The sequence below is a fragment of the Metarhizium robertsii genome (genome assembly GCF_000187425.2).
Source record: "Metarhizium robertsii ARSEF 23 chromosome Unknown MAA_Scf_5, whole genome shotgun sequence".
Taxonomy (NCBI): domain Eukaryota; kingdom Fungi; phylum Ascomycota; class Sordariomycetes; order Hypocreales; family Clavicipitaceae; genus Metarhizium; species Metarhizium robertsii.
The window spans coordinates 2943777-2957184 of NW_011942193.1; the positions used below are offsets into that span (position 1 = coordinate 2943777).

Below are 13408 nucleotides of genomic sequence, written 5' to 3' on the forward strand. Positions count from 1 at the left end.
ATTGTATAATTCTCGGTGGGCAAATATATTCTGCCAGACTGTATGCCCCTTCTCCCCCGTAAGCAAGCAAACCAAGCCCATGCCATGCCATGCCATGCCATGAATCGCGATTAGCAGTGGAAATCGAGACAAGGTTTGCGGCTATAGTACTGCTATATAAACTACACTGTAATAAAGCCAGCTATAAGCCTGTTGCTGACAAGTGTAATATCGTCCGATATCTTTGTCGCCATGTGGTTGTAAATTATCTAAACCCCATCCCAATCGTCTGATCCTAATGTGTCTCAGCCATGGAACTTTAAACCTATTTGCCACGAACAGGAACCAGAACGTTGACATATTCGTCCACGTGCAACCCCAAGGCATCGCTCTTGTTAAAGTATCCGTCTGATATGTATTCTTTGTAACCGCAGTACCAGTCAAATCAGAAAATAGAAAATTTAAAGGTTTTGCGGAAACTGGGACACTTCTGCCGACGAATGCTTTGACTCAAAATAGCCCTGGTACATATCGTAGAATGTTCTGCAAGGTGTCTTCCGTGATCCCGATGTTTCTTGCGGTGCGGCTTTGCGGTCTATCAGCCAAATGAAACACACATTCGATAAAAGGATATGTTCTGCTGTGAGACGATCAAGCAGACCTCGGGACTGTCCTCATCAGAGATTTCATCGCCGTCATCTGCCCAATTTGATATCCAGCTCGCGTTGAATTCCAAGGCCAAGTTTGAGTATGGGCGCTTGAATGCAAACCCGTACGCGAGTGGCCTTTTGGTCTAGGGAAGAGAGTAAAGATAGAGGCCATTGTCCTGGGAACTGATTCGCTCGAGGTAGTACAGGTTACGTATTTTGGTTGGGGGGACAAAAGCTGAACACTGCCAGCTACCTACCACCTAGGTAGGTATTTATGAACGGGATAGAACAAATAAATGGCGCATGGCATCATTCAAGCCTTGAAGAATGCCGAATGAAATCTCTAGTGTCTTTTTTGCGAAATCAGTCAGACTCTCCTTCAACACCTGTGCCTTCAGGTAGGTTAGCTGCTAGTTATTGAAAGTCCGAGTAGTTGTCGCTTTGTTGAGAGTTGCTTTTGAAGTATTCAAGCTTCCTGTGGAAGGTTCAAGTCGCTTCAGCCGCATCCGACTTTACAAATACATGCCGCATCTTCAGTACAGACCAAAGATATGTTTTGCTTTTATAAATTACAATTATCCGCCACCCTTTTACATACAACCATAGGTAGTAGAAAACTCAGGGTCCCGTCCAATCTCGTACTTAAACCAGCAATCGGATAAGGGCACCAAGACACAAACAGGAATAAATAAACGCCAAACCCACGGCCTCTTTACGATGCTCTTCTCATTCAAGTGATAAATAAGCGCAACATGAAATGCTCTCCGTTCACACTTAACACCCTCTAGCTTCCATGTTTCTATTCCTTTAATCTTGCAAAGATATCACCAAGAGTGATGTATTGAGGACTCCTCAGGATCCCACACCCGGAACACAAAATATGCAACAGGCGTAGATTTGAATATAAGAGCTTCTGGTATTTTCGAGAGACTAATCGCATTTCCAATCACCTTCTTGGAGTGTCAGTCCGCCGGCAACAGAGTCATAGCCACAAATGCCGAGACCTGATCAATTTTTCACGCCATAAGGACATATTTATTAGCGACCTAAACTTGGTCGCGTCTAGGCGGCGTCGTTTTTGTAGTGAGCTCTTTGCCCGCGGCAGCTACGGCGGATCAATCGCGCCTAGAAAGCATCATCTTAGAAAACTTCGTTGTCAGGTATTTGCTTCACTCTACAAGGTACCTTTATGCAACGTATACTAGGGAACAGGAATACGCTCAGTACAAGATTTACGCAACACCTCTGACACTCATGGTGACCTAGGATTCGATATTGAGATTGGTCACAGGGTTGATCCTCTTTATTAACTGCCGAGTACGGACAATCTGATGAGATATTATGCCGATCCTCCAAGGTCACGCAATGTTAATTATTTCTCTCTTGTAAACGTTAGGTAATAACTGAGTGAAAAAGAAAGTGAAAACAAACCATCATAGCCCGTCACCCGGCGCCCAAAACTTCATCCACCTTGGATCCAAATCGCTTCCTTCGCGATAAAATCTCAAGTCGGTACTCAGACGGATTCTACCGTCGGCGTCTTCGTTTAATGAACTCGTGTGAATCATATATGGGTCGTGGAATACCACATCCCCAGCTTCGTAATTGGTCACGAGCCACCGCTGGTGTTTGTGCTGCGCACCAAATTCAGCAGCATTCTGTGATAGTTGTCCATACTTTTCCATATGGATGTTGAACGCGCTCATCCTCTCTTCTGGGGTCAATTCGGCTGCTCTGCGAGTGAAGTCCTCCTCGATAGATCTGCCGAGTCCCACAGAGTCAGCAAGATACATCAGTCCACCTCCATTTTGTGACACGTCCCCGATCGGAACCCATGCGGTGAGGAAGAAGGCCTCGCCACCTCTGAGGAATAGTTTGTCGTAATGCACCGCTGTGCTTAGTGCGCCGGGGACGTTGTGACGAAGCATTGTACGCTGGAGGAGGACTTCGTTGTCCCACCTCATTAAGTTCCTGATAAAACTCCGTAGGTCGGTGTGTGCCACAAAGTTGAGATATTCCGGTGCTTTGTGTGCGTCGGTCATTGTTGTGACCTGTAAATCTGTGGGAGGGAGTTCGCCGGCACCGATGCCGCCGTGGGCTTGGGGTGATTGGTTCGAGTTGAATATGCCGGCTTCCGTTGATGTTCCCGGTTCCAGTATTCCGGTTGGAGCATATCGAGTGAAGTATCTTTGTGGGGTGTGAGTAATCATCGTGGAAGTGTTAAACTTACGTGATCTAACGGGTTACTACAAGATATACCTGCAGTTTATACTCACTCGGATCGGACTTTTAGCACATCCTCCCTTGGAATCAAACTCTTCACGAATAAATAACCATCTTCTTTCAGCCTCTTGCGCATTTCAGAAATAGGAGTGCCTTTAGATGTTGGTCTGAGCCAGCCTAGGTTTTCCAGCGCAACCTTTCCTTCGTTGGACCCTACTGGGATAGGTGGCTCATGCGAGCGCAGGGTCACGGCGGCTGCGGTCATTGTGAAAAGAGCCACTATTGATCTGAGACAAAATTCATGCTACCGAATGCTCATTTTCTTTACAGTTGGTACTATAATATATGGTCATACAAACTTGACAATGAAAGAGGGGTTGGTGCCGAAAACGGCGACAGGCACTCGCCTGGATCTCATGTATTTGCCACCCCGCAGAGGGTGACCATCGCTCGGAAGCTAATAGACCGATTTAACCGAAGAGGTGATTTTGTATCGCCTTCTGTATTCATATTTGAGCGCCTGTTCCTTGTTAGTCGCGGTAGTTGGACATTGGCCGTAGTCACAGGACCTTCACCGGGCGTCAAGAACTCAAGTTGCTCAACATACTCTCCCCCACAAGTTACAACTTGTGTTGGATCCAGTCCCTAGAAAAAAGATCCGTAATCGACTGGTCACAGAATATTCAGTATCTTGCCATGAGAAGTTGCTAAATGGTTACTTGCCTGCCGTGTGACTGTACCACACTGTCCTCCCATAGCCTCTTGCCAACCCTGGGTCTCTGCCAACCACGATTCATGAACCTTAATACCATGTACGACACTTCATGCATCAACCACGCTATTATCATGCACATGAATCCTGCATTTTCCGATTCGGAGGATGAATAACGGTCCAAAAACGACGGCGTTCGCTGGCGCTTTTGAGCAGAGCTGAAGAGAATTACAACAGCTTTCTCTTCTGTTGTCATCCCGAGCTCCACGCTTTTGGTTTGGAGATAGCAAGTTGCAGATATCCAACCGCCTGTACACAGCAGACGCCATGTTGCCCTAGTAGCCGAAAGCACAAATGGATGACAATTGGTCTGCGGAAATCCTAAAGCCGTTAACCTATGCCCTTGCCACGGCTAGAGGAGCGCTCGAATACGAGACCGCAACCACATGTACCCAAGATCATCGATCGCACAGGGACTACATGCCAAAAGCATGAACCACTATTTCGGACAAAGGACCTCATTTTTGGTATGACAAAGAACGTAGACCAGCATATTTGGGGCCCGACATGGGATGTGAGCGGCGTCGCCGTCGTCAGCAATACGTGGCAATGCTGTTGCGAGATGGAATCATTGGAGACCAGATTCCCCAGACTGCGGACTGATATTGACTATCATGAAATGGAAGTAGCAGGTGCTCCGACAGCTTTTTTGTTTTGCATTGACGTCAACTGGTGGGTTTGCTCCTTCCTCCCTGACATTTATGCTCTCCTGTTGCCAGCTGTCGAGCACCCGGTGGCATCTCTAGAATTCCTTCTCTTCCCCCATCCACACAATACCCTCCCTTTGGTTCGTTTTTGGTGGCATCCATTCCCCCAAATCGGGATCTTCTTGGAAGTAATTTTGTATCAACTTTTTTTGGACTTGTTCAGTTTGATTCCTCTGTAGTATGGCGATTGCAGTATCGACCTTCTATACGCCTCGGGCCTCTGTCGACGGCTTTCAATCAACAAATCCAATACCTCCAATCGTTGGGAAACACACCAACAGTTTGACGTTTTCCCATTTCAGCACGTATGCTGGACAGGTTTACGATGGGCTAAGCCAGCGACGAAGGCAGATTAAGTCTCTGCTGTCCAACGATGGTATCGAGAACAAAGCCCAGGTTTCACACGGTTTCTTGCACCGGCGTATAGACCCAATCCCGCCTAACTCAATTAGTCAAATTTCTGATATGCCTGACATCGAAACCGAAAAAAATATACGTCCTCGATCTCCCTTCCGTAAGTGGATGGTCTCCATACAGAAACGAAACCAACATGGCCTCTCACCACGGCAGTTACCAAGCCGTGATTTGCCAGATTGGCTTTGGGGCACCGGCGAAGGGCACAGTACGTCACAGCCGTGCTACTCGATTCGGGCCAAAAACTCATCCGGATCCTCGTTCAACTTTGTTTCTGCAGTTCGAAGCGCCAGTGTGAGTTTGACGGAGCTCAGTACGATGACAAGATCAAAAGCCAACACCGCAATCTCCAGATGTGCCTCGCAGGTTGATCATGGCACCGACGTATTGACGGAACCAAAACAATCTGAGGATGTCACTATTGGCAGGCCAATAAAACTGGATCCTGACGCTCTGGATCGGGCTGTGAAGCGTCGTCGTATATTAGATGAGCTAGTACACACCGAAGAAGACTATATCAGTGATATAAGGCTGCTTTTAAATGTATGGCAGAACACTAATGATGCTACAAGATATTCTAATGAGTCTACTAGGTTTATGTTACGATGCTGGTGTCGCTTCCTTCCACATATCATGGCTTACGGCAATCGGTCAACCGGAATCTCTCCGACATCTTACAGCTGCATGAAGAATTCTTGGACGAGCTTCAGCGCGCCGTCTCAAATTCGGGGATCAAAGAATTTGGTCATCTCGAAGGTGTTACCGGAATACCAGACCAACCGCTCCATGATCGGACGCAAGTCTTCAGTCGTAACGGAAGAGCCAACGTTCACCGCGGTTGGTCAATCATGGAAACTTCTGAGCTATGTGCAGAACCACAAGTTATTGTTGAAGTTTCCAAAATCTTTGAGAGACAGGTGAGCCATCATCACACCACCCACTTACGATGAGATAAATGCATTTCTCTGATAACCATAGATGAGTCGTTTCTTTATATATAAAGAGTATGGCGCCAAGTATGAAATGATGGTTCAAGAAACAGCTTCAGTATATGATACATTGCCGGACTGGGATTGGAACCAGAAAGGGCTCGAGGCCCTGTCAGCCCTATTAAGCACGAGGAGCTGTGCACTGCGCAACACCAACAGAGCGGCTACTATGAAAGATCTCCTTGTGAAGGTGAGACCTATGTCAAGGACGAGGAAAGTGAAGAAAGCACGTATTAACATGAACGCCAGCCGATACAAAGAATCTGCAGGTACCCTTTGATATTTGGAGAGCTCCTCAAATATACCCCTGTTGCTGATTGCCCTAACGCACACATGGCGGCTGAGAGCGTGTTAGCCCGGTTTCGAGAAGCAACCACAGAAATTAACCAGGTGACAAATGACCCTCAAATGAGGAACACTTTATCACGCTCATGGTTACTACAAGACCGACTCGTATTTCCAAACAGGGTAAGCTTTCTGAGGTCAGCTTTTGGAAAAGAGGAGTAGCTAACCATCAGATAGAGTTTCGATTCGGTTTCCAAAGATCGTGTACGATCTTTCGGTCATGTTCGCCTATGCGGAACTCTCCATGTCTGTTGGCAAACTCCAGATGGAGTTGACGGCCAATACTTGATATGTATACTTTACCCTGATGTTCTCTGCTTGGCATGTGCTGGGAAAGTAGATCCCATATATACCATAAAAGCTTGTATAAATGTGCATGAAGTCAAAATAGAGGAGGCAGATAACGGAAGAGGTGAGCGAAATGTCTCGACGTTGAAAATTCCCTACCTACAAAACAGCTGATTGCGATCTCAACAATAGGTTTACAATGCCATACAGCTCCTTTCTCTTGGAAGCTCGTTTTTGAATGCCATCATCAGCTATTTGAAATTATTATGACGGCCTGTGCCCCCAAAGAAGAAGTGGAATGGCGCGCACGATTATCTTCACCACTAGCACAATGCAAAATTGGAGTGGCAACCACGCTTACATTTCTGGACTTGAACATTAAAAGCCTTGGGGTTGTTACCAGCAAATCAGGTGAGTCTTCACTATTGGTCCATCCTGTAGGCAGCATTGACATAAAAGGAAACAGATCCTGGTGCTCGAAGACTGTCCATTCGGAGAGCTACCACGATATGTCCCAAGCCAGCTTTGTACCAGGTAATCATCAAATACACAAGTGGAGTTCGCCAAACCAGCGGCCACGGTTCTACGTCGTTAAACATACATCGATCTCATTCGCTACTTGCTGCAAAGACTCGTGTTTCGTTTCTCGCGCCACCTCGAAGCGAACGCGCGCGTTTAGAGATTATTTTGGCTGATGTCTGGAGTCAAGAGATTCTGCCCTTTTCAGGCATGAGTGGTCGGTCGAGAAGTGAGCGTCTAGTTAGAACATCAGCCTCGACGGTTATTAGGAAGCTGAGTGTGGCGAGTATTGCAAGCTCCTTTGCCAAGAGAGCTAGCGGACTGAGGCAGAGAATGTCACTCGAAGACACTTTCCGGCCAGTCGGGCTACAAACGACACCTTCAGAAGTGGCAGACCCTGGATCCACGTCAAACTCGGAAAACAGAATGAGTGATTTAGAGAAGCATAAAGCTTCGACAGCCGCAGCAAAGCGCTCGTTGTCGCAGGAGGAAATACAGGGAACGACGAAGAAGAGAAGCGGCATGTCAGGTCATGGATTCCGAGGCATGTTCAGTTAAACTCTTGTACGATTGACCCCTACAGACGTGATATGACGATGGCATGCAGGGGTCTTAATGCCCCTGATGAAGATAGTACAGGGATTGGCCGGAATAAATTGTATGGCGGAAAGTGCATAATACATAATGACATACTTTAGAAACTGAAGAACATAAAATAACAGAGGATGTAGTATGGCCATGGCCAACATGAAAGAAAAATTAGGGGCAATGGTACTGGCTGACAGCATTTGGAGAAGTGATGAATGTTGATGTGTCTTGGACAGGTCGTGCATATACATACATGGCATTACCTGCGAGTAGCCTCTAGTAGGTACGGAGAACTTGCGTAGATGGGCTTCGGGCGGACAACATGTGCCTTTAGAATGGAATGGCCTACGGGTGGCCAATTGGTAGAAATGAAGTGACTGCCAAGTAGTACTCCGCACTACTCCATTACAGTACCAACTTTGCAATGTCTTGGGCGAGTTGGCCAAATTAGATGATGTCGCTAAATGATGTCGCGAGCTGGCACTTGCACCTGAACCCTTAGCGAGGTGGCTTGTCTCTCTCTGGCTTGCTCCTGGCCCCGCAGCAATTGAACCTTGAAGGCTAGGGAAATAAAACCGGTAAGCTGCCATCGCCATTTTTCTCGTTGACAAGCTCTCCGGGGCGACCAAGCTCATCGTGTCTTGCTCGTGTTACAGCACCATCCGTCGCTCTGGTGTGGGTTCTCCGGAACAAGAAGGGGTGCATCATGGCATCGACAGGAGACGTCCACACGCAGGATGGTAATGGGAGTGCTGCTGCAGCACCGTCCAAGTCCGAGCGGCTGATACCCACCTTGATGAAGTCGGCCGTTGACCAAACTGTCAAAGCCGTTACAACCGTGGTCCAAACCGAGATTCGAGCACTCCCCAAGCAGATAGTTGCGGCCGTTGTTGCTCAGCAAGCTACAGCTCCCGCCAAAACACCAAAGAAGGCCGTGTCGCCTACACCAGACGACGACCAAGCTCTGTCCAAGTCCCAGCAGCTTTGGAACGATGCATACGATGGCTTGGAAGACGGCGGTGCCACCTCTGGCATTGTGCAGTCATATGCGGAGACGTTGACGTTTGCCATTGCTGGCGGTGACGAAGGGAAGCCGGGGCCAGAGATGGCCACTTTGGCTGCTGATTTGAAGGACCCCGTCAAGCGGCAGGCACACATGCGAGATCTTGTGCAAAAGGGACGCGAGAAGTTTGCCGACGACTCAAAGCTGGCCCAGACTGTGGGGGATGTTGCTGGATTTGTTCTCCAGGCTAGAGGAATCATCGACGTTGCCATCAAAAACGTTCCTCAAGCCGCCTTGCCATGGGCCGGTGTCTGTGTTGGACTGCAGGTGAGAGCTACATGCATGCCCAAGGCTATTGATCCGGTTTCGCCATCGAAGTCGCCATCGAGACCACTGAAACTAAACTTGTCAACAGATCCTTACTAATCCGGCTAAAGTCTCCCGAGAGAATCTCGCAGGGATCACCCATGTAGTCTCTCGCATGGATTGGTATTGTTCGTTGGTTGATCACCTTCTGGATGAGCGAAGTATCGTCGAAGGCAAAGAACCCGCCAGTGTGGTCACGCAGCGCCTGGAAACCCTCGTGCTTGATCTGTACAAGAGCCTTTTGCTGTATCAGATGAAGAGCGTTAGCTCTTATTACAGGAATTCGGGCTTGACTTATCTTCGGGAACTCGCTGCATGGGACAAGTGGGAGTCGGACCTTAAGGCCATTACCACTGCAGAAGAAGCTCTGAGAGCTGCTTCTGTTCAGTACAATACCCAGAGCTCCCTTGAACGCCTATCTGAGCTGATGAAACATGGAGACAAGATGCAATCAACGCTGGGGAACATCCACCAGGATCTTCAGGATTTCATTTCTACCCAGAAGGAGAAGGTTGCCGATGACAAAGACTCTGCTTGTCTCCGAGACTTGTTCGTAATCGACCCGATGCGCGACCTTGAAAGGCTTGAAAGGAAGACGGACAAGCTAATTGACATTGCGTTTTCGTGGGTCCTGGATACTGAAGAGTATACATCGTTCTCGAACTGGCATGGATTTGACTCCCGCCGTCTGCTTTGGGTTAAAGGAGGACCTGGAACAGGCAAGACAATGCTTTTGATGGGGATTGTCCGAGAGATCTCGACACAGTCAGCAGCGTTCGCACCCAGCGCATCATACTACTTTTGTCAAGGCACCGGAGATCAGACGCGAAACAATGCTACCGCAGTATTTCGATCCTTGCTCTGGATGCTGCTTATTCAGCAACCTCGTCTTATCCAGCACTTGCGTGCCAAACATAAATATGCGGGATCCTCGTTGTTTACAGACCCGAACGCGTTTAGTGCAATGTCTGAAGCTTTTGAAAATATGCTGAAGGATCCGTCATTCACGCCTGCATACTTCGTGGTGGATGGCCTGGACGAGTGTGACGGGACTAAAGAAGATTTAATTCAACTGATTTACAAGTCTCTTAGTATTTCGCACAAGGTCAAATGGTTGATTTCTAGCAGACCAGAACTTGATTTGATGAAACCAGATGTGGATGAGGCTCTGGTTGAGTTGGATGCACAAAGATTGGAAGGGCCAGTTCATGCATACATCACTTACAAACTGTCAGGGTTGAAAGAGAACCCTGGATACGATGACGAGGCCACTCTCGTGGAACTGTCTAATGAAATATGTGACAGAGCTGCAAATACCTTTCTCTGGGCGGCGTTGGCATTCAGAGAACTTCAAGGTGTTGATGGGAAGGAGGCTATTGAGACAATCAAGAAGCTGCCCTCCGGGTTGCCAGACCTGTACAGTTACCTGATGGCTAAGATTGAAGAGCATCATGGCCTGAAAAGGATCCGGTGCAAAAACGTTATCACGGCTGTATATCTTGCATATCGGCCGCTCACTCTGAAGGAGCTGGGGGTGGTGGCCGGACTTGGTTCTCCCATTAAACCTCTAGATATCGTAAAGGCCTGTGGTTCTCTTCTCAGCATGACGGGCAGAGTGGTCTCTTTGACCCATGAATCTGTCCGAGAATACTTGTGCCAGAAATATGGCAAGTTGCTGGAGCAAGGGGATGTTGTGCTGAGCCATCAGGATATTGTTAGCAGGTCACTTGTAGAGATGCAACACACCCTGAAGCACAACATGTACCATTTGCCTGGAAATGGGTACTTCCCGAGGCTCCTTGGTGATGCAATCAACGGTTCTGATAACGATCCTTTGGCTGGTGTTGCCTACTCTGCGACATTCTGGATGCACCATTTGGTTAATGCCGGCAGGTCGGAAACTTCTGCAGAGCTCGTGACATCTGAGAGGGTCCTGGATTTTTTGAAGAAATTCTTTCTTCGCTGGATTGAAAGTCTGTCACTTCTCGGAAGCCTGTCCGAAGGGTTGAAAGCTATTCGCCTGCTCGCAGCACAGCCTCGCTTTGAATCTTCAGCGCCGTTAAGGCAGTTTCTCAAGGACGCCGAGAGATTTCTCATCAGTCACAAATCCACCATCAAAGCGGCAGCCTTGCAGACCTACGGCACGGCCTTACTATTTGCTCGACCTGAAAGCAGTGTTCGAGTCTTTGGATGGGATGAGCGGCTTCCTTTCATTCGAAACATGGTCACCACGCAGCAGACCGGGGACTCCAACACGCGGACCCTTGATGGCCGCTATGGCGCAGTCACCGCAGTGGCCTTTTCTGAAGACGGAAGCTTCTTTTCAACAGGTACTGAGGGTTCGCTTACGGTGTGGAAGGTTGAAACATGGATACCCATCTGCACAATTTTCCTCCCCGACTCGACAGGTGTGGCCGAAGAACTTAGCTTCTCTCCCGACTCCAAATCCGTGATGGCGGTGTATGGTGATACTTTGCACATTTGTGACGTGGAAACAAAAACACAGATCCGGACCCTCGTACATCCCGAGAAGCGTAAAATTGCCTGTGCCAACTTCCAATCCGACAGCAAAGGCGTTGTGATGGTTCTTAGGGATGCCACAGTTCATGTGTGGGACGCAGAGACGGACAAGTTTGAGCAGGTATTCGCGGCAAAGGGCGAGGCTAAGAGCATCATTGCTTTATCACCAAACAACAAGACTTTGGCTGTTTCGTTGCTGCAAAACTTGATTGGTATCTGGGACGTGTCCACCGGTTCGGGAGACAGCGCTCGAGTGCTGAAACGCCATGACGAGGCATTCCGCGACTTCACATTCGCGAGTGACAGTAAGACGCTCGGGTCAGTTTCCACTGATGGCACCATCTGCCTGTGGGACATTGAGAGCGGCATCTGTGCGAGAAGCTTCAGCCCTGGATGGAACAACTGGCCGACGATTGCATTGTCCCCAGATCTCAAAACCATAGCAATGGGTGGCTTGGAGGATACAACTCGTCTGCTGGACATTAAGGACTGGAGTCAGCAGGAGGAAGCACAAAGTCACCATAGCCGGGTGACGGACGTGGTCGTTTCTCCTGATAAGACTGTCGCGGCAACAGCCTCCCACGACAAAGACATTCGCATATGGGATATTGAAAGCGGCGAGTGCTTGCAACGACTCTGCGGCCATAAGGACGCCGTCCACTCTGTCGCCTTTTCACCAGACGGGCAATCTTTGGCGTCAGCTTCGGGCGATAAGACCGTCCGGGTATGGGATCTGAAAACAGGTGAAGCTCGCCAAACTTGGCAGGGGCACACTGCAGCTGTCAAGTGCGTTGCATTCTCTCCAGACGGCAAGATGGTTGCTTCATTCTCCGAAGATAAGACGGTCAGGCTCTGGGCGGTTGATACGGGTTCGAGTGTGCCGATCAGGGGCCAAAGCGAATCACAGTCATGCATTGCCTTCTCCAACGACAGTAAGACGCTGGCTTCTGTCAACAAGGATGGCGCCATCGCTTTGTGGGATACCGAGACTGGAAACCAAGTGCATGCGTTTGATGCGGAGGAAGCCGACTGCCCCATGGCGCTCGCCTTTTCCCCAGACGACTCGACGGTCATGATGGGGTCTGTCAATGGCTGCATCTACGCGCTGGACAAGGCATCCAACTCGAGACGGCAGGTTCTTAGCCAGCAAGAAACCTTTTCTGACATGGCATTCGCGGCTGATGGGGAGACTATCGTGACGACGGCGGGCTCCGTGCCGAGCAGCGCGTCTGTGCAGACATGGCTGAACAAGAAGACGCCAGACAATACACTTTTTGTGTACAAGCCGGTAGCATTCCCTGGTATGGAGTCTGAAGCGAGACTGGGCGACGTGTGGATCGAGGGACGTGGTGTTTTGGCGCTGCTGCCGACCAGCTATACATCGAATGTGTTGGCTGTCTGTGAAGACATTGTGATTTTGGGGCACGCGTCGGGCAAGGTAACATTTCTCTATTTTGACTTTCCCAAGAGACCTGATACCTATTCTGCATAGACTAAGAGGAGGGAGACACGGGCGGTAAGTGAACAGCGGTATGCAGTATTCATAAGTACATATGGTGTAACGAGATATTCAGATTGGGAAATATCGTCTCGCAAAGCATAGATAATACGTAATGATAAAGAATAATTAGAGAATTACTTGTGGTACATGTGAATTGTGCTGGCAGTCCTTTTTACGCGTTTAAACTATTACTACTTGGATGAGAAGCATTTGCTGGACTTCAAGTTGTGCTCAGTTTCCCGTAAAGGGCGGCATCAAAGGTCACGAAAAGTATAGCACAACCCATGTCCACAGCCACCGAGCGACAATCATATGTAGGCACACTCAATATATTAAAGTTGCCAAGCGCAGATGGCATTGATATCAGACAAGCCATAGATGGACAACTGCCACAAGCCCCCAACAGCTATTTCATTTTTTTTTATCTTTTCTAAAAGTACAATTCGCACCAGTGCCAGCGGGACAAGAGGCGGGTAAAAGGAAAAAATTGAAGATGATTCCATGCTTCCGTAGCTCATAACAACGCCTGCCTAAATGAATACGC

General features: G+C 48.6%; 3 protein-coding genes across 3 annotated transcripts; 2 read left to right on the top strand and 1 right to left on the bottom strand.

Moving 5' to 3' along the window:
* Positions 1-2062: 2062 nt before the first annotated feature.
* Positions 2063-3117, bottom strand: MAA_07281 (phytanoyl-CoA dioxygenase; the record flags this gene model as incomplete). The annotated part of the gene is made up of 2 exons (XM_007825279.1): positions 2063-2816; positions 2906-3117. The coding sequence occupies 2 exons, from the start codon at positions 3115-3117 to the stop codon at positions 2063-2065; spliced, it is 966 nt and encodes a 321-aa protein (XP_007823470.1).
* Positions 3118-4881: 1764 nt separating this feature from the next.
* On the top strand, positions 4882-7444 carry MAA_11253 (uncharacterized protein; the record flags this gene model as incomplete). The annotated part of the gene is made up of 8 exons (XM_011413233.1): positions 4882-5039; positions 5099-5288; positions 5339-5662; positions 5724-5924; positions 5984-6202; positions 6257-6491; positions 6560-6778; positions 6834-7444. The coding sequence occupies 8 exons, from the start codon at positions 4882-4884 to the stop codon at positions 7442-7444; spliced, it is 2157 nt and encodes a 718-aa protein (XP_011411535.1).
* Positions 7445-8180: 736 nt separating this feature from the next.
* MAA_07282 (wd-repeat protein) lies at positions 8181-12855 on the top strand (the record flags this gene model as incomplete). The annotated part of the gene is made up of 2 exons (XM_007825280.1): positions 8181-8804; positions 8893-12855. The coding sequence occupies 2 exons, from the start codon at positions 8181-8183 to the stop codon at positions 12853-12855; spliced, it is 4587 nt and encodes a 1528-aa protein (XP_007823471.1).
* Positions 12856-13408: the final 553 nt, after the last annotated feature.